The sequence below is a fragment of the Hippocampus comes genome, unplaced genomic scaffold (genome assembly GCF_001891065.2).
Source record: "Hippocampus comes isolate QL1 unplaced genomic scaffold, H_comes_QL1_v1.1 scaffold139, whole genome shotgun sequence".
NCBI classification, from domain to species: domain Eukaryota; kingdom Metazoa; phylum Chordata; class Actinopteri; order Syngnathiformes; family Syngnathidae; genus Hippocampus; species Hippocampus comes.
In genome coordinates this window covers 33,390-58,508 of record NW_017804829.1, presented here as the reverse complement: position 1 = coordinate 58,508, position 25,119 = coordinate 33,390, and the positions used below count along the sequence as shown (strand labels likewise).

The 25,119-nt window shown below is 43.1% G+C and overlaps 1 protein-coding gene across 3 annotated transcripts in view; it reads left to right on the top strand.

The window, feature by feature from the left end:
• The window catches only part of lamb2l (laminin, beta 2-like), a 37,932-nt gene extending 15,174 nt beyond the window's left edge, over positions 1-22,758 (top strand). For all 3 annotated transcript variants that reach the window (XM_019866586.1, XM_019866599.1, XM_019866595.1), the window contains exons 4-35: positions 1,695-1,830; positions 1,998-2,071; positions 3,166-3,354; positions 3,811-3,874; positions 4,002-4,204; positions 4,648-4,768; positions 5,011-5,199; positions 5,401-5,580; positions 6,392-6,504; positions 6,655-6,734; positions 7,205-7,361; positions 9,179-9,319; positions 9,699-9,860; positions 9,975-10,096; positions 11,695-11,815; positions 12,517-12,709; positions 12,808-12,951; positions 13,274-13,505; positions 13,591-13,754; positions 14,471-14,695; positions 14,914-15,128; positions 15,213-15,309; positions 16,721-17,093; positions 18,400-18,584; positions 18,657-18,904; positions 19,145-19,360; positions 19,447-19,591; positions 20,449-20,656; positions 21,092-21,233; positions 21,309-21,485; positions 21,808-21,973; positions 22,163-22,758. In XM_019866586.1, the coding sequence (XP_019722145.1) occupies positions 1,695-1,830; positions 1,998-2,071; positions 3,166-3,354; positions 3,811-3,874; positions 4,002-4,204; positions 4,648-4,768; positions 5,011-5,199; positions 5,401-5,580; positions 6,392-6,504; positions 6,655-6,734; positions 7,205-7,361; positions 9,179-9,319; positions 9,699-9,860; positions 9,975-10,096; positions 11,695-11,815; positions 12,517-12,709; positions 12,808-12,951; positions 13,274-13,505; positions 13,591-13,754; positions 14,471-14,695; positions 14,914-15,128; positions 15,213-15,309; positions 16,721-17,093; positions 18,400-18,584; positions 18,657-18,904; positions 19,145-19,360; positions 19,447-19,591; positions 20,449-20,656; positions 21,092-21,233; positions 21,309-21,485; positions 21,808-21,973; positions 22,163-22,299 (5,319 nt within the window). In that variant the 3' untranslated portion in view covers positions 22,300-22,758. The remainder of the gene's footprint in view (positions 1-1,694; positions 1,831-1,997; positions 2,072-3,165; positions 3,355-3,810; positions 3,875-4,001; positions 4,205-4,647; positions 4,769-5,010; positions 5,200-5,400; positions 5,581-6,391; positions 6,505-6,654; positions 6,735-7,204; positions 7,362-9,178; positions 9,320-9,698; positions 9,861-9,974; positions 10,097-11,694; positions 11,816-12,516; positions 12,710-12,807; positions 12,952-13,273; positions 13,506-13,590; positions 13,755-14,470; positions 14,696-14,913; positions 15,129-15,212; positions 15,310-16,720; positions 17,094-18,399; positions 18,585-18,656; positions 18,905-19,144; positions 19,361-19,446; positions 19,592-20,448; positions 20,657-21,091; positions 21,234-21,308; positions 21,486-21,807; positions 21,974-22,162) is intronic.
• Positions 22,759-25,119: the final 2,361 nt, after the last annotated feature.

Sequence of the window (25,119 nt, the reverse complement as noted above, 5' to 3'; positions counted from 1 at the left end):
AGGTGAGGTCAGGTCAGGAAGAGGGCAGCACAGTGGTTTTCAGAGTCCATTATCACCCGAGAAAGGCAATAAGATGTACTATAAACGAAGGAAATGTCGCCAGAATTGAAATGAGCTGATATCGTGGGGATTTATTCTGTAACGCTTTTCAAATTAACATTCGACTTACATCAGTGTCTTGTTGCAACAGAAAGCTGACCAGCCTTGACTAATTTGGGATGAATAAGAGTTCGGAGTAGAGCGCAAGAGCAAGAGAGAGAGCAAGAGTGCCGCAGAGATTTCAAGCCACACACCCTACGTAGCACATCTACTCTTATTCAAATTCAAGTACTTTCTCAGTCCTGCTAGGGACATTTATTTGAGGCAGCCTGATCGTTCCAAAGCATTGACAGATAAAACTGAAGGAGATGGTAAAGAAACATGACACATTTACTGAAAAGATAGATGGAGCACTAAACAGAGACGAATTAGTTCTTGAACACTTTGCAAGCGTATTTTGAATTTAATTTGAAATGTTTGCCATTTACATTCTTTTTTACATTCATTGAGCACATGAAGCAACCTGCACATCCATGAGCGTAACCTCCACATTATGCCAATAGATACCAGTTGCAACTATTTTCCTTATTTAGTAATCGACACACCCCTATCAGGCACATCACTGGCACAGGGCAGAATCCTTGTACCTCCCATGTCATCGCTTTTCAGGAGACCGCAAACACCCGTAACATTGCATCATCAAGGAGAGGAGGCCATTTTCAACATTTTTCATTGGTCAATCATTTTTAAAAAATAACACCCACACATATGGACTGGCTATTTGCATAGTAGCAATAGTGGGTACATTAAAAGTGCTCACAGGAAACGAAAAGAAGAAAAAAGAAATTGCAAACAAGGGGGAGACAAATGAAATGTCGGCTCCCCATAATATACAACAGTTTTTTATGCTGTAGTTATACAATTTACGCTGCACAATTCAATTGCCAAATATTCAATTTTTATCCACATTTGGAAAAGGCCTGATTCCGATCTTTTGACATCCACTTTTATAGTTTTGTCTGTTTTACGTAGCCATGACGCATAGCCCAACCATGCCATTTGTACTATGTCATGAAAAACGGAGCATTGTCAGACGCCAGCCCCATTCATTGTACGTGCAAAGCAATGCCATTAAACCTTTGCGTCTTTCCCAGTCAAGTTCTCAGCCTAATCGCTCCTGACACCAACCTAATTAAGAAACTCTTGGCTTGATTCCAGCATTTCTCTGTGCCAGCCTCATCTACTCAGCTCCCCTCTTCATGGCCCCCCTCTCCAAACGCACCCCTTTACTGCCCACCTCACCATGCCCCTTGCTCTCCGCAGGCCCATTCTTTGTCTCCAACTGCCAAGAAGCCTTTCCACTTGCATGTCAACGACATTTACCTGCGCTCTCCTGCCTGGCACCTCTGTTTATTGTAAACGTTTGCCACGCACACTTTTCTTCAGACTCCATGTGTCTTTCCCATGGCCTCTTCTATTGACACACACTTGCAATGGAGTGTGGATTGAAATGGAATTACACTGCTTTGTCATTTGTAACATTTAGATCAGTGAATCAATGTCATGATGTATTCTTTATTTCTTTCACATCTATAGTTGACAATAGACCTCAGCATTGACTCAGACTGTGTATGTATTTTTCCTCACCTCAACAGGAGTCTGACAAATGTTTCGAGTGTAACTCCCACCATCCCTATAACCCGAACCGGCACAGAAACAGCCATCGAATCGAGAACGTGATCTACCTCATGGACAGCAACGGAGACAACACGTGGTGGCAGTCTGCTAACGGTGTGTGTACAGTTTCACTGTTTCGAGTACAGGGCGCATTGAAAATGATGGTCTCAAATTGTGTCTTCAGTACTTCCTGTAATCCCTTCGTAGAAGTAACACTTGCCTGCGAGGGCAGTTCCGTTTACCCCACAGTGATGTACTTTTGACGGTTGTTTCCTCCACAGGAGAGGAAAATGTCAGCATTCGACTAAACCTGGAGGCAGAATTCCACTTCACGCATCTCATTATGAAGTTCAAGGTACACATTCTTGCGGGAATGAGTTTATTTTATGACTTTTTATTTGACGTTCCACTGCCAGTAAATTACTCCTGTACATCGTAATGGTTTATTTCTTATTGTGTTTATTATTGTCATGTTTTGCGTGGTGGTAGTTGGAGGAGGACCCCAAAAAGCAGGGAGGCAAGGAGGAGCAGGGTGGACTGACCAAAATGTATTGAACAAAAATGCAAATCGGAGTACACTGGAAAAACACTAACTCAAAGTACTCGAACAAAGTCCTGGAAATCACAAGGAACAAAAATAGCAAAAACCTATGACAGCAAACAAAACATGACAGGATTTTAAAATTTTTTGTGACATAAAATTCTTCCCGGGCGGCCCGGTGGTCGAGTGATTAGCGCGTCGACCTCACAGTGCAGAGGTACAGGGTCCGATTCCGCCTCCGGCCTATCTGTGTGGAGTTTGTATGTTCTCCTCGTGCCTGCGTGGGTTTTCTCCGGGTACTCCGGTTTCCTCCCACATTCCCAAAACATGCATGGAAGGCTAATGGAACACTCTAAATTGTTCCTAGGTGTGAGTGTGAGCGCGGATGGTTGTTCGTCTCTGTGTGCCCTGTGATTGGCTGGCAATCGGTTCAGGGTGTCCCCCGCCTACTGCCCAAAGACAGCTGGGATAGGCCCCAGCTCCCATTGCAACACTTGTGAGGATAAGGCTGATCAGAAAATGGATGGATGGATGGATGGAAAGTTCCACTCTGATCACACTTTTGTCTAAAAAACAAAACAAACTAATTAAAGGTTATAAAAGATGGAAATTGAAAGGGATTTGGAGTGGCCCCAACCAAAATTTGTTTTGTGGAAGAAAATGTGATTTTTTTTTCTGAAACCAATTCATAGAACATAATTGAAAATGGAACACTTAAACCACAAAGCAGACTTCATGATCTCTTTGAGGGCCACTCAGGAACTTGGGAGGGCCGGCTGTGGCTCCCAGGCTGTACTTTGCCTAGCTCTGACATAATAGATCCATAAATGAATGTGAAATATCCGTTTCACCCTGAGGAATTAAAAGTGTGCAGACAAAGTAAAAATGTAGTCTCTTTTCTTCTACAGACTTTCCGCCCTGCAGCTATGATCATTGAGCGTTCTGCTGATTTTGGACGCACGTGGCGCCCCTACCGCTACTTTGCCTCCAACTGTACCAAGACCTTTCACGGTATCCCCTCTAACGGCCTGCACCACATCAACGACATTATCTGCGAGGAACGCTACTCCGACATTGAGCCCTCCACGAATGGGGAGGTAAGATGTTGGGGGTCTCCTTGTCGCTGCAATATGCTATGAGAGATTTTAGACTGCATCGCCTCGGGTCTTTATGCAGAAATTTAAACAAGCCGAACCACTTTGGATGTGAAAATGTAGCACATTTGCAATTCGGTTGAATACCGAAGCCTTGAATATGAGTTGTGTCTCAAGGTGGCGGCCTGATTAACAACCACTGTAAATAATCGTCAGAGAAGTTGATATAACTGAGAGGTTTTTGACGAACTTACACATTCTCAATGACAAAAGTACCTGGCAGGAGTGCCGTCTTGTTTGGAGTGAACAGGACCTTTGAATCTGTTGAGCATACGTGTATTATCCTGGCGCTCGCTACAATATTATTAGAGCCATGTGAATCTTTTTATTAGCATAGGTGCCACACTTAGCTCACAAATGATTTGAATTCTCTCTTGTCCTATTTTTCTTTCTCTCAAGGTCATTTATAAAGTGTTGGATCCTGCCATTCATGTGAAAGACCCCTACAGCCTGGATATTCAAGGTAGCCTAACAACAATCTCAGCATGTAACATTTAGTAACATCCATTGTTTTGACAAAATGGTTTTACCCTAAGGTACAGTATGCTTGTTTTTGCCACTAAACAATATTCTATCTTTATCTCTGCTAGAGCTCCTGCGTATCACCAACCTGCGCATTAATTTCACAAAATTGAACACTCTGGGAGACGACCTTCTCGACAGACGCTCTGACGTCCTCCAAAAATATTACTATGCCATCTACGAGCTGGTCGTCAGAGGAAGCTGCTTCTGTTACGGACACGCCTCCGAGTGCGCCCCAGTGCCAGGAGTTGATGCACGAGCGAACGGCATGGTGGGATTACAATTCTTCTTTTGTTACGTCTGCCAAGATTTGTTTTTGTTGCCATGGTTGCCAATTGTTGCTGAGTTCTTTAGTTAGTTAGTTTGTGTGCTGAACACAGAACAGTTTTTATAAGATCAACCTTTTGGAACAATGTTTAAGAAGTCAACATGACCCCAAAATAGCATCTCTTTTCTTTATTGTCTCATAGATTCAATATAATTCAAAAGACAGTTAACCATTTCATTTGAGCTGACATTATTAGTATACAAACCTGATTGTTTTGCTCAGCAACTTTTATGGTACATGAGTAGATACATAAACGTTGTATTAAGCACAGTGGGATTTGGTAGTAGTTTGATTGCTTGTTCGGGTTAAGGACAAGATCGTCAAGTCATGTTCGACTTATTATTTTTACCCGCATCTGACAGTCATATGTTTTTCAATTTCGCCAGATTCACGGTCGGTGTGTTTGCAAACACAACACGGAGGGGCTGAACTGTGAGCGTTGCCAAGATTTCCACCATGACCTGCCATGGAGACCGGCTGAGGCGCAAAACCCCCACACCTGTCGAGGTAGCTGCACACAAATAAACTCATACCCAATCGCAACAAAGATAAGTGCATAATGAAACAGTGGAAGGGTGATGATGCATTTTCCAAACTTAGAGGCATTTGGCATTTTATGGGTCCACTGTAAATGCAAATCCAACATTTTGATTTGGTTAGGCTGGTGCAAATGATTGTTTCAGGCTATTGAGAGCCACATTTGTGTGAATGTGGGATAGCAGTAATGGGTTGTTTGCTGTATTCTACAGAGTGTAACTGCAACGGCCACTCAAGTCAGTGTCACTTTGACATGGCGGTGTATTTGGCCACGGGCAACATCAGCGGAGGAGTGTGTGATGACTGTTTGCATAACACCATGGGACGCAACTGTGAGATGTGCAAACCTTTCTACTATCAAGACCCCAATAGGGATATTAGAGACCCACAGGTTTGTGTTGGTGAGTCAAGCATGGAATTTATGTTGTGAGAATAAGATTATTCATCCTTGTGTGAACCCCTAAACATCAACCAAATTGAACAAATTACTCAAAAAAAAAAAAAAAACCCAAACGATGCGAGTGATGGATGACTGTAATCACATCCATCGTTTGTTTTTTTTTACTTTGACTTCTACTCTCCATTCTTTGTGTGACCGCCAGCCTGCGACTGTGACCCGGTGGGCTCAATGGAGGGAGGCGTGTGTGACAGTCATACTGACCCAGACATGGGCATGATCACTGGACAATGTCGCTGCAAAGCTAACGTCAAAGGCTTGCGCTGCGACGACTGTAATGAGGGTTACTATGGACTCAGCCAAAACGACCCCCTGGGTTGTCAGCGTGCGTATGCATTTTTTTTTTCCCTACTCACTTTTTTTCCTCCGTATATGATATTGAAATTGTATTGAGTAAAAGATCTGAAACTAAAAATTAAATGTGGTTTAGGAATGTTTTTTGTGTTCATAGATTCTTCATAGTCTGCCATCTCGCTGGCGTGCAATGCTTTGGGGGTTGATGACATCAGAGGATTTAAAGTGCATCTGGTCGTTACTGTGAAATTGTAATAGAGATGTTACCAGAGCAGCAAAGAGTTTAAGGTCTGATATATCTGCTTGAACTTCAATACTCCCCAAATAGGGAAATAATTCAATGAACGTTTGGACAGTGGAAGGTAGCTGGAGTACCTGAACAGAATTCATGCAGGTTCAAGGCCACAGAAACGTCTAAAGCGAGAAAAATAATTATGTCCTCTTCTGCTTCACATTTACTTCTTGTCTCGGGAATACTCCATTAATAGCTGATCGGGACGAATGTATAGTTGGGTTCTACAGAACCTAACCCAGAATTTACTTTGTATTCACATTAACTTGGAGGTCGGTCTTCCGATGTTATCGTCCGACAATGCTTGGTGTGCCAGCTTTTTTTTAACCAGCTATAAAACCAAATGTTGGAAGATAAATAGTATTTTCTATTTCAATTTACATTTGTTTCCATTTTTTTCAGTTGAATAGTTTCACAACTGCATGTTATTCTGTATGTGTACGTGTGTGTGTGTGTGTGTGTGTGTGTGTGTGTGTGTGTGTGTGTGTGTGTGTGTGTGTGTGTGTGTCTGTGTGTGTGTCTCTGTGTGTGCGTGCGTGCGTGCCATCAGCTTGCAACTGTGATCCTCGTGGCATCATTATGATGGGAGCCCCATGTGATCAGATCAGCGGCGACTGCTCCTGTAAAAGATACGTCACTGGTCGCTACTGCAACCAGTGTCTGGTTAGTACCTGCGCTTGACCTTTAAATTCTGTATTCAATGCTAGGCATCCACATGCCTTTCAGTGAAGTCTTTTCATATTTGATAAAGTGGCTGCATGTTAAAGCTGTCAGTGTTCATCTTTGTGAAAAAGGTTTTATCTGTCTTTCTAGCCTGAATACTGGGGTCTCAGTCATGACCTGGCTGGTTGTCGACAATGTGACTGTGACTTTGGCGGAGCCATCAACAATAGGTATAATTTCTCCAAAATCTGTGTCCTGAGAGTTATTGATTTATTGAGATTGTAGACGTTTTGTGTGTTGGCATTATTATTGCGGCACGGTGGACAACTGGTTAGCATATCATCCTCACAGTACAGAGGTGCGGGGTTCAATTCCGGCTCCGGCCTTCCTGTGTGTAGTTTGCATGTTTTCCCCGTGCCTGCATGGGTTTTCTCCGGGTACTCCGGTTACCTCCCACATTTCAAAAACATGCATGGCAGGTTAATTGAACACTCCAAATTGTTCCAAGGTGTGAGTGTGAGCCCGGATGGTTGTTCGTCTCTGTGTGCCCTGCAATGGGCTCGTACCCAGTTCAGGGTGTCCCCCGCCTACTGCTCGAAGACAGCTAGGATAGGCTCCAGCATGCCCGCGACCCTCGTGAGGATAAGCGGATTAGAAAATGGTGGTGGTGGTGGCATTATCCTTTGTTTTTTTGTTGAAGGTGCACAATGGAGAATGGACAGTGTGACTGCAGGAGTCATCTGATTGGTCGGCAATGCTCCGAGGTGCAGCCTGGCTATTTCTGCGCCCCGCTAGACTTCTACAAATATGAGGCTGAAGGGGCTACTGGACACTCGCCCATTGACTCAGCTCTACCTGTGAGGAAACCTCTTTAAAAAATGTTTTATTATTATTTATTCATTTTTGCCGCCTTGCACATGCCCGCAAAATTTGACTGTTTAAAGATGGTTCAACCTTATGATAGCATCACTGTAATGCTCAGACAAAAGTCCCGTATGATGTTATGACTACAATAGGCAAACATGTTTTGACTCCACCAAGGATGTCTTTGGCTGGATTTACCCTGCAGGTCCAACTGCCCAATTCCAATTCAATGACAATCATAAATCTCACATGCACGTGAACTTAAATCACACATCAATAAATCCACAAGTGTCAACACTAGGCAGTGACAAAACGCTAGGTCGTTCATTTTATTTTACTTGCTAAATGAGGGTAAGCGCCACACCACATTACCCTATTGACCGCATCTGCAATTATCTAGCTTATTTAATTTTTGTGCAGCTCTAATGTAGCATAGTTAGACCATATTCAAATGTCCATGTTTTTTCCTTACTTAAGATTCACAGCTGTAGCCTTTTTTAAATATTTTTTTTCAATGTGTATTTGTGTTCTTTGGGGCGACACAGGTCTACATACAGTATGTTACCAATCGGTGTATTTTGATAATATCCACCTGGCATTGACGGGCTGATCTTTGTATGCTGCTCTCATGTTGACATTTATCCGATACATATCAGATTTGTATCCACATTTGGAAGAGGCCTGATTCCAATCTGAATGTATCTTTTTATTCTATTTTCACTGCCACGTCGCATATCTGAATAGAGCCACTTGAAAGCAAAAAATCTAAATTGTTATTCACCCGAATCGACCAGAGTGAGTCCAGCCTATGTGTCCCAACAGTTGAGAACATGATTTGTGTCTGTTGTAAAAAAGTCAAAGAAAAAGCAAAACATACTAGGAATTAATCTTTTGATGCTCACCCATGGGATTAACTGACTTCATGCCTGATGGCAATTCAAAGACCCCAAATTTTGTGTCATTTTGGAAGAGTACCTTATCCTGATGATTTTTGGTCATATTTGGGTTCATAGATTCCATGGGATGGAATAGTTTGAACCCATCACCCATTCTTCAACATTCTATCCTCTTCTCTTTCCATCTAGCTGTAATCTGACATTCTCTCCCATTTAGACAGTCTGTTTCCTCTCCCCTCATCAATTTACCCACTACACTCTTTCCACTTCCAAGTTCAGCCCTGTGGGCAAGCTCAGACAGACCCTTTTCATCCACACTCTCACAACATTTCCAGGAATGTGGCAAAAGGCAAGTGCTGACTTCAGATTGTCAAAGAGGTAGCAATGCAGAACGCAAAATATGAGGGGAAGTGCCTCACGGGCCTGATCTTCTGGCGGATGCTTTTAGGTAATCATCGTGTGTTCTGAGCTTGAGGAGAGCAAATCTGTGTTCATTTCTTAGAACTGTGGACTTGGGTAATGCAGATAATTAGTAGTTTCATGTGGTGAGCTATGTCATTTTTTTTTCTTTTAGTATTTGCGCAGATAAACTCAGTTTTAAGCAGCCGTTGTGGGTGTGAGCATAGCCGACTATCTATCTTGCCAATGAAAGCGGCTCCTCTCATTCACTTTGAAATCAGTGCTCTAGAGGTGCACAGCCCTTGGCATTGCGGAAAGGGAAATAGACTCGCTGGAGTCCATGCAGAAGATGAAAGCGCCCGATATATGTTTCGCAGGAAATGCAAGCAGACCTCCACCGGTGGATGATGAAAAGTTGCTACGAACATTGGGCTTTACTTGGAACTTCCACAGAATGATTTGCATGTTTAAAAGTGATTTTACATTCATTCGTTCAAGATAAACTTCTCTCCTAGGGCAAAGTCCGACCTCAGGCAGAGACAGACTGCGTTCAGCACCTCAGCAACCAGCTGAGAAGACACAGGCGTCACCGGCGCATTGCCAACCCGCAACAACACCGCGCGGCACTGAGGCGGATCCGACAGCTTCAGCAGACAGTATGACATAATCTTTCATTCGCGCCCAAGGATCAGAAAAGCAGTGGTTGTCCTTCACTCCTTTCTTTCATAAGAGAGCCCTTAGCTCCAAGAACTGCTGCTTTTCGACAGCGGGTGGCAAGTGTGAAGTTGGTATCACTTCAGTGGTCTTAGCATCCTTGAGAACTTTACGCTACAAGGCTCTTCAATTGAGGCCCCATGCACAGTATACCAAGCTGTATGTTAAAAAAAAACAGCTCTGTAAAATTCCAGCTTATTGTAATGTAAAAAAATATGACCTTTTGTTGCAGTTTTATGTGAAAGAATTCCGTGATCATACATTGAAAATGGCCACAAGCGTGTCAACGTACTCAAGAGGGTATTTTTCTTTCTGTCTAAGCCGGATGTGAGGACCGTTTATAGAGAGATCACCCTAAGTCACACAGTGTCTTGGACCGGACCTGGTTTCGCTCGGGTCAAAGACGGTGCTGGCCTGGTGTTTACTATTGACAACATTCCATACGCCATGGAGTACAACATCATGATCCGTTATGAACCTGAGGTATGTGTGTCATTTTGTCCTCTTAAAACTCAACATAGAACTCATTTGGATTAAAAAGCTCCCTGACTTTTCTCTGCTTGTGTTTCTATGTGCATGTGTGTGTGTGTGTTTTAGTCCACAGAGGACTGGGAGGCCATCGTTAGTATCACATCTGTCAACCTGCCTTCCAGTCTTCGCTGTGGAAACCTTCTACCAACTGAGCAGCTCTACACGGTCACCTTGCCGCATCGCAGCAGGTAGCAAAACACTCTGTAGCTTTAGTCATGCTATAGTTTGACGAACCTAATAAACCGGCGTGTAAGTAAGTGTAATTGTACACTGACAGCAAGTCCTAATGGAAGCACAGAAACAGTTGCATCATGGCATTGTTGTCACTTAAACCTGCCTTGGCCTGCGGGACAGTGTGAGTCAAACTCAGTATTTGTAATCTTACCTCACTGTATCCTGTGTTCCATTTACTATTCATTCGCTGATAGCGGGGCAAACATACCTGAAGCCTGTGCAATAAGAGGTGATGTTTTGCCAGGGTGACAAAAGCTTTTGTTTGATGAAGCTTAAAAAGCGGGAACTGTTGAAGAAAGAGAATAGTACAGGCAGAGAAAGAGCAAAGCTTCCTTGGATTTCGTATATATATTTTTAGTCGTAATGTTTTTTATTTGTTCAATGAAGGATTGCAATTTGGATGCCTCTAATCTGCCATACTAAACCACGACTGATGTTTTCTGGTCTCGGTGGCCCGCGCACATCCAGACTTATTTGTAGAGAAAGGTCGGGATGACTCACCAAAGTGTGGGGAAGTGAAAAAATAATATCCGCACTCCGCGGAGTAAAATTTTGTTTCTATCTCTGTCAGTAAAACGATGCCAGAAATAAGGATATAATGCGAGGAAGTGAACGATAATAATTGGCAGCAAATATGTTCTTTCTTTTTTATACCTAATTTTATCAGTGGTTGACAAGGTAATTTCTGTCACAGAACAGCTTCGCCTTTTATTTTTGTGCCGAGGGGCAAAAAAAGCTGTTGTATTGGAGGAGTTGCATTTATTGAAAGGGGGACACGATAATCTGCCATTGGCGCAGTCTATTAGACTCGATGCCACTATTTCGGGAAATACAATATGAAACATGAAACAACAATAACAATCTTAAGCAAACGTAATTAATTGTAAAAGTATGTGCAAAATATAAGTCAGAATCCCAACTTGACTAGTTTTCAAGTTCTAAACAGCCCTTTCAGAAAGTTTATTCATCCGAAACTAAGAGGCCAGCCAATGCCTGGATCTAAATGTTGCAGTGGACCAAAGCTTTCCTTCCGCTTTGCACTGTGCTTGATCCAACAGCCAGTACTCATTAGCACAGTGACTTCAAAAACACAAAGAGAGAGCAAGGAGGTTAGCGTCTGTGAAGAGAGCATCTATGCCAACGGGCCGAGGTTGTTTGCATATAAGCAGCTCGATATGTTCATTAAAAAAAAAAAATGACAAAGACACAAATACACTTTATTATCCTGCCATTCAGACACGTTTGTTAGTCAAGGATGAGAGCCCGTAGTTGTACCTGAATATTATTTATAGCCATTGTTGAGACATTTAGGCCTTCCAGCTTTGTGGGAACAGTTTCTGTTCCCAGGCATTCTATTATTACGTCAACTTTAATTCTGGAAGAATTGGCCCATTAAACACCTTTGGCATGAACTACGACAGGAATTTCAGCAGAGCCAGCAGACCCTCTCGCAATTCCAGTTCCAGGGCCGTTTGAAAATTCCCACACACTCGTAAGGCTTCCCTAAGAGTTGTTAGGAGAGAGCAACAAACTGGATCTCCTTGTCTTCCAGATACATCCAGATGCCGAGGCCATTCTGTTTTGAGCCAAATAATCGGTACGTGGTGGCCATCCGCTTCCAGCGCCACGGAGTGACGCACAGACATCTCACTGCATTCATTCTTATTGATTCGGTGAGTAAAGGCAGCATCCACGACCTCCATTCAGTATATGTATACAGCGTAACGCTGCTTTATTGCTATTCAGCCTTTGAGATGATTTTTTTTTTTTTTAATACGATTACAAACATTCATCTTATGCATTTTGGACATACTGTACAACTATTGCTGTGTTCATAAAGATAAAACTGTCATAACTGCCCAAGTTTAAATTTAGAGTTGTCCGTTTTCAGTGTAGTACCACAATGCGCCGCTCTTATTTGGATACCTGTTCAAGGAGAGAGTCTTCTTCTTTTGAGTTCCTCAGTGACGTTAAACGATTCTTAGTGTCCCACTTCTTGAAAGCGAGAGCGAGACCAAGCACTAAGGAATAATTTTTTAAATTGCATATTAATAAATGTGGATGTTTTAAACCATTGTGAGAGTGGTAAAACTATCTAAGCTATAGAAGAAAAAAAAAAGATTTGTGTACAGGTCTCTATATCGTAGATTTTTATTTATCACTGGTGGGTCGGGAATGTTTCCTTGCATTAAATGAGGGTCTACGTTGGAAAAAATTTCAGACCATGTTTCCTCCTCATGTATGGAAAGAAAGAAGAACTTTAACTGTGGTTTGCTTTAATTAAAGAAAGAAAGTACTCTTACTGTGCCTTGCTTTAATCATACTGCAGTGTTATTATTTTATTTTGCTTCTTTTGTTTGTTCCCCTTCGACAGTTGGTTGTGATCCCCAATTATACCGAGCTGCCTGGTTTCCAAGGCAACGAGATTGAGGGAGAGTTACGACGTGAGGAGATGATTCACTACATGTGCCTGGATTCCTTTTTGATCACGCCGATGCCCACCTTGGCTGACGTGTGCTCGAAGCTCATCTGCAGTATTTCGGCCATCATTCATGATGGCGCACTGCGTGAGTACTCCAAACAGTCACACATCTGCTGGCTTATACCTGTACGTGCGTCTTCTTTGCATTTCGGGTAATAATGGTCCCCCTTGTGTTACATCCAGCCTGTGAGTGTGATCCTCAAGGCTCCCTCTCGAGCGAATGTGAAGGGGTCGGAGGACAATGCCGCTGTAAGCCCAACGTGAGGGGTCGACGCTGTGACCGATGTGCTCCGGGAACTTATGGCTTTGGAGTGAGTGGTTGTACCGGTGAGTCACAAGCATGTACACGTCTGTGGACCTCATTTACAGCAGGTTCCAAAGAAGATTGCTTCATACAAGGTCAATCAAGCCTAATTCACTGGTGTCACATACCGCAAGACTCTATTAATTCAAATGATAAATTCAAACTTTGTTGCTGAGTACCGTTCTAAACCTGCTCATATTGCAGAAGCCTTGAAAATTAAAAAAATTGAATATTGCTTCGTATTTTTGGGGCGCTATATTGCTCTGGAGTTGTTTCAGTCGAAAGGAAGTAGATAGATTGAATCGAATTAAATTATCATGAATGTTTCAAAATGTTTTTTTTCAGCCTGTGACTGCCATTCAGAGGGTTCACTAAGCCACCAGTGTGACCCCGTTACCGGCCAGTGCCAGTGCCAGGAGGGAGCAACTGGGCGCCAGTGCTCAGACTGCCAACCTGGCCAGTGGGGCTTCCCGAGCTGCGCCCCCTGTCAGTGTAACGGCCATGCAGACACCTGCGACTCCCGAACTGGCGAGTGTCTAGAATGCCGAGACTACACAGTGGGTCGTCTCTGTGAACGGTAAGTGACATTTCGCCAGTGTTGCCATAGTTGTCACAGTGATGGTAAGTTCACTAGTTTCACTCACTTCACTGCTTTGGCTCAGGTGTCAGGACGGATTCTTTGGAAACCCAGTACTCGGCTCAGGGGATCACTGTCGCCCCTGCTCCTGCCCCGGTAATCCCGGTTCGGATCACTTTAACGGCCACTCCTGCCAAGCTGACCACTCTTCAAACCTCATTATGTGTAACTGCAGACAAGGCTTTGCTGGTGAGATACCACACTGGAGTGGCTACAACTAAAAAATCCCAAATTAATGCTGCAGCCCAAATAGATGCTTCTCCTCAGAAACAATAAATAAAAAACACCAGGTCATGGCATTACATGGCTGTAATGATCTTTATACTGACTGATACCCCCACTTATTGCTGTAAATGCCATTTCAACACATAAAACATCTGTAAAGATGAAGTATACAGAGTTAAAAGAGAGATTACCGTTCTATGCAGCCGTTGCAAATACGTAAAAAAAAAATCTCTCCTACACCAGTGGTAGTATTGAAAAAAAAATATCCACATGAAAATTATTTGCAGGCCGTCAAATGGTTTTCGGAGCAACGGGTGATGCCTAAGTGTAATGCACTGTTAGCCAATCAGTGGCGTAAAATGGAAACAATGAGGAAAAAAAGAGACGAATAAACTGACTAATAGTAGAATATCATGCTTGAGTATGAAGTGAACGAAAAAAAAAATCAATATACCAATTGGCTCATATAAGAAGTTGAAAATTTTTTGCTATGGCCTTAGCTGAAAAAAAAAGCGAGCTATAACTTGACAGTTATCAAGGGGCATGTAGCATGAGAGTTTGAATCAGAAATGGGAACTTTTCTAATGCTTGGAACCTGGCTGGAACAGTGTACAAAGATTACCGGTACATTAAATCTCATGTTTGTTTGTTTTTTCCTCATTTCCTCTTTTCCACCCTAGGTCCTCGCTGTGACCAGTGCGCCCCTGGTTACTACGGCGACCCACAGCAAACTGGTGGCCAGTGCCTTCCGTGCGAGTGCAGCGGCAACATCGACACTCAGGACCCTGAGTCATGTGACCCAAGGACAGGTCAATGCCTCAAGTGCCTGTACCACACAGACGGTCCGTCTTGTGCCCAATGTCAACAAGGTTACTATGGCAGTGCTTTGGCCCAAGACTGTCGACGTGAGTCATTTGAATTGTGTTTCAATTTGATTTGATTTGATCAAGTGAGAACACATATGGTGACACTGGAGATTGACTTTATTCAATCTGGGTCTGATTCTTCTCTTTTTCTGGAATTCTATATTTTTGTGTAATGTTCGAGACATGTTTATCCCAACAATTTTAGCAAAATTCAGAATTTTGGGGGATTTGGATTTAGAGGGTGTTTCTCATCTTAGGCTGCACCTGCGTGACTGCTGGTACTGTCCAATCGACTTGCAGCGATGGACAGTGTGACTGTGATCGTCAGACAGGCTCTTGCCTATGCAAGGAGAATATCTCCGGCCATAACTGTGATCAATGCGCTTCTAACCACTGGAACTATGGCCAGGAGCAAGGCTGTGAGCCCTGTAACTGCGACTTGCAACATTCCACGGGACCTCAATGCAATATGGTGAATGTGCAAGACTACACTAAAGAAGCCTGAAAATGTTAAATGCAAGTTTAGTTGTGAAAGCCAGGTCTTTGTATTTGACAGTTCAGCGGTCAGTGCCACTGCCATCCGGGCTTCGGAGGGAAACACTGCACAGAGTGTGAGCAGCTCCACTGGGGAGACCCACGGGTAGAGTGTCAAGGTAACTCATGGCCACAAAAGTTATCAGTCGGGCCATTTCAGCCATTTATTTTTAACCTTACAGCTATAGGTACCTGATTTAATTTTTTTAAAATGTTAGTTTATAGTTTATGCTATAGCTTGCACATGGTTCAAGAACAGACCCTTGCGGGACTCCATGAATCCTTTTTTCACTCAGCTTTCATTATTAATGTCCTCAAACCAAAGGCAATTTGATAAGTAGAATTTAACCAACGTAAAATTGCTGCTTTTTAATGCTAATTTGCATATTCACAGATTGTTGGGGGGGACCTATTCCATTATTCGCTGAACATCTCGGCATTTCGCTATTTTTTTGGCCAAAGCAAATAAATTATTACTTTGGTGCCTTGTGCTGGAATGTCAGTTTTGCTCTTGGGTTTAATTAAACTGAAAATATGTTTTTGCTTCTCTCCGAATGCAGTAATAACACCTAGTGATAGTGGTTTTTCATCTGCGTTTGAGATGGCCTGTTTCTGGTCCTTAAATGCAACTTTTGCACAGTCCAAAATCCATCCATCCATCCATCCATCCATCCATCCATCCATCCATCCGTCCATCCATCCATCCATCCATCCGCTTCATCCTCACAAGGGTCGCAGGGTGTGCTGGAGCCTATTCCAGCCATCTTCGGCCAGTAGGCGGGGGACACCCTGAACCGGTTGTCAGCCAATCGCAGGACACACAGAGACGAACAACCCTCCGTGCTCACACTCACACCTTGGGACAATTTTGAGTATTCAATCAGCCTGCCATGCATGTTTTTGGAATGTGGGAGGAAACCGGAGTACCTGGAGAAAACCCACGCAGGCCCGGGGAGAACATGCAAACTTCACACAGGAAGGCCGGGATCGAACCCATGACCTCTGCACTGTGCGGTCGATGCGCTAACCACTCGATCACTGGGCCGCCCACAGTCCAAAATCAAACTGAAAATATGTTTTTGCTTCTCTCCCAATGCAGTAATAGCACCTAGTGATAGCCTTCCTCGTGTCGTCTACTTTGCTGTCACAATCTGCCTGTATTCCCTCACATTTACTCTTGTGTGTAAATCCCCAAAGCTGAGTTTTCTCACCATTTGTGCTTGAGGGTATATTTGTTTGCCTTTGTGTGATGTCATGTTAGTTTTGTGTTTGCTTGTTTTTGGCATGGTTCTGATGCTTTATGATCCTCTCGATTTGAATTGTTTTCCCGCCATCTTCTGGCATGTACACGCAATTACAAACCCTTTTGGTTGGGGTTTCAATTATTTGTGGATTTTTCACTATGCTGAGTTCCTGTCCCCTGTGAATAGCAAGGGGGTTCACGATATCAAGATTAAAAAGGAGAGAGATTTTCTCGCTCTACCTAATCTCTAACTAAACAAATATTTTTTTTTTTGTTCCCCGCTTCAGAGTGTAACTGCCATCCTCAGGGCTCAGAAGTAGCACAGTGTGACCGGACCAGCGGAGCGTGCCAGTGCAAGGAGGGCGCAGCAGGGAAACGCTGTGACGAATGTGCCCGCGGCTTCACCGGTGTTTTCCCCGAATGCGTGCAGTGTCACCCCTGTTTCCAATTGTGGGACGACGTGGTGTGTCAGCTCAAACGCGACCTGGAGCACATCCAGCACACCGCTAACAAGATCCTGGAAAGTGGCGTCACACCTGGAGTCAGCGATGCTCGTATCAAAGAGCTGGAGGAGAAGCTGAAGCAGGTGCAGGATCTGATTGGTAATGAGGACAGTGAAAGAATCCACCAACTGCTTGGGCAAAGCATTGATGACCTAAGGTGAGCGTGATACTCTGTCCATCATGGAAAAACATTCAAGAAAGAGTGGACTTAGTGAGATAGTCTACATACAGTCAACCACTGATGGTGGACCAGCCTGGCCAGTAAATATGAAAATCCATGTATAATTGACACCCACTGAAATGCATTGGAAAAACATTTTTTTTCACGAAGAAAAAAACGGAGGAAAAAAATGAAAAAATCTTGGAAAACTAAACGGAAATGGGGAACGATATTTAAAAATTGCAAACAAATTCACGAATATGTTTATCCAAGGGCGTCGAAAGTAGCAATATTAAAGTAGAACTGCACCTTGTTCTGTACAACCACAATCCATTCACCCTGGTCAATTTCCAATTTGGTCATCCTTCATCCATCCATTTTCGACAAGGCTTAGCCTCAATATGGGTGAGCTGGAACCTCTCCACCCTGGACTGGATGCCAGCCCATAGCAGGTCACATGTACACAAATTCACAAACATATTTATGGACAATATACAGTCTTCAATTAACGTGACGTGTGTTTGTGGAGAAAACAAGACGCAAGCCCAGGGACGACATGGAAATGCCACACAGGAGTATTAATAAAAATCATACAAATGTTAAAAAGTGAACAATTCCAACGAGAACCACATGCGTCACTTCGTAACATGAACTGTTCCAAGTTTAAAATGAAAGTAATCCATTTATTTAATGTCAAACAATAAAGCCATTAGTATATGATATCTTTCGATCGCAGGTGACACGTGTATTGTAGTTAGCAATCAACTGTGAGCTAACGATCTTACCTTGCTGTCAAAAATCACCAACAGATGGACCCAAATGAACACCAGTCACTGAACAAATCATAGTCCTTTGGTCACGATTTTCGCTGGTCAATACTGAAACAGTAACAGCAGGTACAAAACTACCGTAATAACACTCTTGCACACAAGACGTCACATCTCAAGGTGTTTATCCTATGTTAATAAAAAAAATTTCATCAGAACCAGTCATAACATTACATAACTGCTTTCGCATTTCAACGAGTGGGCGTACTTGATGCAAAACTTTCTTTTCTCATGTTCCTCTTCTTCTCTTTTTTTGTTGTCATAAAAGCAAAACGCTCAGACGAAGATATTCAAATAATTCCTTTGAAGTTGGTTGAATGGGACCCAACCGATCAATTGGCTGGCCGATTAAATCGGCCATTTAGCATTCAAACATTGGGCAAAATAATTGGTCAAGTGCCTACTTGCTTTCTTTATGTACTCGTTATTATATATTTTTATTTGATTAGCTAAGGTCAATGATATCCGTGTTTCAGGGCAGAGATTGCGTTGACCGACGGGCGTCTGATGGGTGTCGCTCGCGAGCTCAACACAACAGCCGAGGATGATGATGCACTGAGACGGACTCTGAGCGACATGGAGCGACAGCTGATGGACATAAACGCCACGGTTGCTTCTAAACAGCAGCAGATAGACGACTACCTCACCTCAGGATTTGCAGGTAGCAAATTCACATCAACTGACCACCAGTGAAAGCATTTCATACCCATATCACCAATATGTGTCGTGACAGATCAGTTCAAAAAAGTGAAGCAGTACTATCAGGAATCATCAGATGCGGAGGAGAAATGCAATACGTCGGTGTCTGGTCCCCTCAGTCCCGTGGAACAGTCCAAACAAACTCGCTCCCTCATTGAAAACTTGCTGAATACGACGGAAGATAAGTTCCTCCACGCCATGGCAGCGCAGAATAAATCTATAGAGGAACTGCAGCAGAAAGCCCATGAGCTGGACCATAAGGTCCATCACCTGAGTAACCAGGTAAGAGGAGGATTATTTTTGGGGCCACTCACACTTTTTATGTTTTGCAGAGGAAGTTCACATTTGCACAACTTAATATTCTAAACTGTCATCCAAGTGCTTAACACAAGTTAATCATCATGTGGTTAAAAAAACTACATTTAGCTTCCGTGGGTGCATGCCAGACCATTTTATTTTTATTTATTTTGGTGGTGCCTTAGGGCTTGATAGGTCAACCACTGTAAGCACTTTGTCCTCCAGGTGTGTGGCGGCCACAGCAATGCCAGTGTCAATGGCAGCTGCGAAGACAGTCCGTGTGGTGGCGCTGGTTGCCGTGACAACCAGGGCAACCATGTATGCGGAGGGGACGGATGCAATGGGACAGTGAGCGCTTCTTTAGCTGCGTTAAGTCACGCGAAGAATGCCACCAACGCCCTAGAAGCTGCTAATGAGGAACTCCATAACGTGGCCAAAAAGGTAACGAATGTCCTGTTTAATGTTGCATCCGTCCATTTTGTTTTCTTTCATGGTTTATTTTATTTTTTTATTTTCTCTGTGTGCAGCTCCAGGATATAGCGTCTTTGAGCCAAGATGTGAAGAATCAGGCCATGAGCACCCTGGAGAGAGCCCAGAAGAACAAAGACGACTTTGAAAACTCAAACAGGAAGCTCAAAGAGTTCATCAAGAAGATCAAAGATTTCCTCACTGGTATGGTTATGTTGAATCCCTTTTTTGGTCTTGAGTTTGATAGTTTGCTAGCAGTAATTTATTTGTTTTTTGAAAACCATTTAGTATGTTTACATGGTATTACAGGTAATGTATTGTTGATTTATTGTTTGCATGCATGAAACTTTCAGGATACACCTAAACACATTGGTGTGACTGAAACCATTCTGCATAACACCGGTGTCAAACTCAAGGCCTGGGGGCCAGATCTGGCCCGCCACATCATTTTATGTGGCCCGCGAAAGCAAATCAAACATGTCAACTTCCATGATGCCTGCTAAAATCTCGACTAAAATATAAAATTGTCAATTGTGATAAATAAGACACATTGTAAGCATTTTCTTGTTACCAAACCCCTCATTCCAGTAACTTAAACAATAGTTGAATAAACTGTTATTATTGACTTTTATGTGGTTTCAGTCATAACGGCCCTCCAAAGGAAACGGTAACTAAAATGTGGCCCATGACAAAAATGAGTTTGACACCCCTGCAGTGTATATCATCAAATTAGATGGGACTAAGGATAATTTCATATGATTTGATCAAGACGTCGCCCTAGCGTGCACTGCAGCCTGCAAGATTGTCCATATCAGTATTAAAATAAATAATAAGTATGCTATGGCAATGGACCGAGTTTAAAAAAAAACATGAACTGATTCCGCAAACTACAGTTGTGAACATGCTCAAAGATGAACATTCATTTCTCCACAGCAAGTACAGGTTTACCAGCCTCAAGCCTTTTGTGCAACTGTGGAAAAGAAGCATGTGGCCAGTTAATTGAAGGAATCTCATCTTTGTTTTTTTTTTTTCCTGTATATTCCTCCGCTTGTACTATCTAGAGGAGGGAGCAGATCCGGAGAGCATCGAGAAGGTGGCCCTGCAGGTCTTGTCCATTAAGCTGCCGGTCAACAAAACCACAGTGGACACAATGATCATGCAGATAAAGGACAGCCTTTCCAACCTCACCAACATCAACAACATCATCAATGATACATCCCAGCACATCAGTCAAGCCAAGCAACTTCTGGAAAAAGCAAAAGAGGCCAAGTAAGGACACTGCTCCTCAGCTCAGAGATTGGCAGCCATTTTTCAGACATTCCATACTAGAAAAAAATGATTGTATCAGAAGCATAACAGTGAAGTCAGCACTGTATTTATTTGAGTACAGTATTCCAACTTGCTGAAGTGAGACACTGGCGTTTCCTTAGTTTGCACTCGCTGTTACAGCTTCCCGCATTCAGATAAGGAGATGCGCAGCGACTTGAGCCACAATTGCCTTCAAAACAATCGGGGCGTGCAGGGGCTGTGGATTGATAAAGTTCACGTGAAAGATAGCAATACCGCATTGGCACCTTACACCCCCTGTGTCTTGCGGGTCATACTCATACATCCCTGTGCTCTGCATATTGTTTTTTTTCCCAGTTACTGCAAGAACTACACACACATATACTAATGCAGCAAAAAATGTTTTACATTTTGCAGGAGTCGAGCTGAGGTTGTGAAAGATGCAGCCAATGCTACAAAGACGGCCTTGGACCTGTCTGAGAAGGCAATCGAAAAAGCAAGAAGTGCCCTGAAAGAGACTTTGGACAACCTGAACGGCACAAGGAGCGTCACTTCTGAGGTATAGCGCGTTGTATCGTAGAGATATCTTTTTTTTTTTTCAGGTTCATACTACTTGTGTGTCGTTTCTCTGCAGCTGGATGAGAGGTTAACACAGCTGGAGAACAAGCAAATGGAGGTCATGATGCGTGTGAACAACCTCTCCACAAACATTGAAACACTGAGAAACAAAACCGAGCTGAACAGGGAGATGGCGAAGGGCGCCAAAGCTTTGGCCGACAACGCCACACTCCAAGCGGTGTCACTTGGGCAGGTAGGAATGGCGATGGGGAATCCATTTGTAGGTTTCGGATTCAAGAAAATGTTCACCATGGTGTTTTCAATGACAAAAATAAACCCTCCATCATAGGCTTATGAAAACGGTCTGAATACAAGTTTTCGCAGAACCTTTTCTGATCTCTGAATATTACCAGGTTGCGTCTTGTAAGCGCTTTGATACGTATTTCCACATTCCCCAAAAATATAGAAATGATAATTACGTGTCAATTAAATGTCAGAAATACCAAATTATCACAGTTACCTGTTGATAATGATCAAGTGATACTTTCCAAAGTCCAACCAGTATTTGCTTTCAGAGCCTCAACGACACCGAGAGGCGCTACCGTGAGCTGCGAGAGAAGGTTGACTCTCTCGGGAGCGGCTCTCAGGGCTTGAACGCCATCAACCAGAAGGCCAAGGAGCTCAAGAAGGAGGCAGAAGAGCTCCTCAACAAAGCTAACATGGGCATGGAGCAGCTCAAGAGTGAGTCCAACACAAAACAAATGTGATCAACAAAATTTGGACAGTTTTCTGTCCAACAGCAACAGTATGTAATATGAGAAGACAGATTAACAAGCACGCAGCTTTTCACACAGCGGTTTTACTTCAAATTCACTGTAGTTAAGCACCATTTCCAGCGTTCACAGTCCACTGCTTGTGTTGGCTTTGCAGAGCTGGAGAAGAAGTTCAAGAACAACGAGCAGCGGATGCAGCAGCAGCGTACGGAGCTGGACGAGCTGAAGGAAAATGCCACTTTGGTACGGGACGTCATTCGGGACCAAGTGCAGAAGTACGGCAGCTGCTCGTGAGGGTCTCGTCATTCCCAATTTGACTTTAGCTGCCTGAGCCGCCAGCACGGTGGTAATGCTTGTCTGACTCCTTTTCCGAGTATTCCACGTGACTTGTTAACAAATGTCCATGTACTGTATCACGTTGAGACGCCCGGATAGTAACACTATCCCGTGTGCTCCTAATGTCTGAAGCTATCAAAACAAAAGGATGACCACTGGGAAGGATTTTTTTTTTTTTGGATGAATATCATGACTAATGAAAATATATATCAGTGTATTGGCCCCCTGTATGATTTTCAATATATATATTTTTACCATAACTTGATGCTATTATTGTATGTACTGTTAACAAAATATTATACCTGTTAAGGGAGCAAAGTGGACCTGACTGATTTTTAAAAATATATATTTTATGTTTATTTTTATTGCAAAAGAGTCTCTCGATTAAACAAATCTTCAATAAAATATTTGAATGTGTTTGGATGGCAAACATTCAGAAAGTGTCATTCTTTCCCTCAGCCAAAATTTTTGGGATGCAATATCTGCACATCCAAACTCATGTCCGCCCCCTTGTGGCCGTCATGTTGAGTGTGAGCGCTTGTAGTTGTTGGATCAGCGCCGACAGTTGGGTGGCTGCAGCTTCTTTTTCCCTCAAGGCCTCGGTCAGCCTCTTCAGTGCGCTACCTTGTTGTACTGACGGGGTGGGCAGACAAATCAGTGATGTCAAAAACAAAATATGAAAAGATGTTGTCATTCACAAAATCAAAAGACGATTTCTCACCCAGGAAGTAGAAAATGAGGACAAGTGCGAGCAGGAGCAGCGAGATGAGAGCGCAGGCCGTAGCGTATGCTTGCGATGTGTTTGGAATCAACGTGTCCCGTACACGACTCTGCCATTTGCTTGCTCCGCTGACACATCTCATGTGGTGTGTGTGCAGCGTTCCGTTCACGGAAGGAGGGAAAGCCGGGCGGGGGGGCCTCGGTCCTGTAATCAACTCACTTCTTAGCCCATACCAACATGTGTCAGTGTGTACACAGGTGTGTTTGGGTGTGTGTTTGTGTGTACCTTTGTGGTTATGTTCAGGATATGTCCGGTGAAGATCATTAATGGAGTCCACAGAATGAAGTTCGATCTCTGTGAGGTCTTTGTCGTTGACCCTGTAGGTCTGCAGAGTTATTTGTGAAGGAGTCTTTAACATTTCACCTAACCTGAAGGGCAAAATTCCAAATAAACAGACTGTTGACAGCAACTTCTCTTCTCAAGCATTTAGCTCATTTGCAATTGCAAAATATCCCTCCAGAGTCTATTTGCTAATACAGGAGCAAGTATTGGGCAAACACAATGAACTACAAATTGCCACAGGAAAGTGCTAGCTAACCTAGAAAAATATAAATAAAGTTGAATGCTTTTCAGTTTCCATAACTCGAAAGCAGTGATGCCAGTACGCGTTTGTGTAACAACGATGATGACAAGCAGTTCACGCAAAACTTACTCTCACAGATTTTTGTGTCACCTAAAGAAAGTATTAAGGTACTTTGCACATTCTGTGCTATTAACAAATTGTTATAGAACTAAAACTTGTAATCTGAGTTCTTTTTAAAATCAAGTAATCAGTAACTTAACTAAATTACTGGTACTTGTCAAAGCTGATTGGGGCCACACTGCTCGAAAGTCACACACAACTTCCTGTTGTCAAGCGTTAGGTAAGCATCTTTATTTTTTACTATTTAAAACAGCTCCCTGGTGACTGAACATGTTTCCAACGTGCTTTTGTCAAACTACCCTAAGAATAAAAAATGATAGCACACCTCTCAACCAATTTTACCAAATCTGATTGAAATTATCCTGTTGGAGGGGGTGGTCATGTCTCATGCAAGTTGACAGTGCTCCATCGACAGCGGGGCCAATGCTGATTATGGTGTTCGTTGCTATGACAACTGAATACAGAACAAGCCACGCCACTTGTTCTCAAACAGCCCACAGTAAGAAGAGCAAAATGACCCCCCCATGAAGATGAAGTGAAAGTATAATTTGTATTTTCTCCTGTGGTGTCAGCGCTTCATCGCAAAGCCACCGAATTACCCTTTGTCAATTTGTCATTTTGGCTCATGCAGCCTTCTTCAATCACATTACCACAAATAATGCTGACAATGCTATGGGCTAATGCTAAACTGAGGAACAATTAATGGGAGGAGAAAACACAAGGTATGAAAAAGGGTCCTAAAAACACTACTTACATTGTTGTTCAGTTTGAATAGTTTCTGGCAGGCTCTCCAGAGACCCAACTATTTAAGCCATGGAACATATTTTTTAATACAGCAATATCTTGCCACCATTATTTTCTGAACCAAATGAAAATCAAGAGCGAACCGGTTTTGTCACATAAAATAATATAACAAAATCTCTTCTTACTTTTCTTTCTCCAGCATGAACAAATTCCTTGCGGTCCTATCCCGAATGTGCACGTCTTGTCCTGGCGGGTCACTGGGTAGCATGCGCAGCGGAGGACAAATCTTTCGATGACCTCATAGCCTGGTCCATTTCATCCCAGAAAACCCCCTCTGATCTGAGACCTGAAGAAAGAGAGTGACGGCCGCTTCATATCCAAGCAAAGTTTATTCCTGGCCAGCTGCCTGCTGACAGAGGCCGAGAGAGCTCGACACTTATTTGAAAGAGAGAGAAGCCTTTCCCAAACTGCCTGGCCTAAAATAGCAGGAGATATACATAGTGATATTATTAGGTCGGCAGGAGAGTGGGTGAAGGGTGCTGGTTCGTTGGGACACACACACACACACACACACACACACACACACACACACACACACACACACACACAC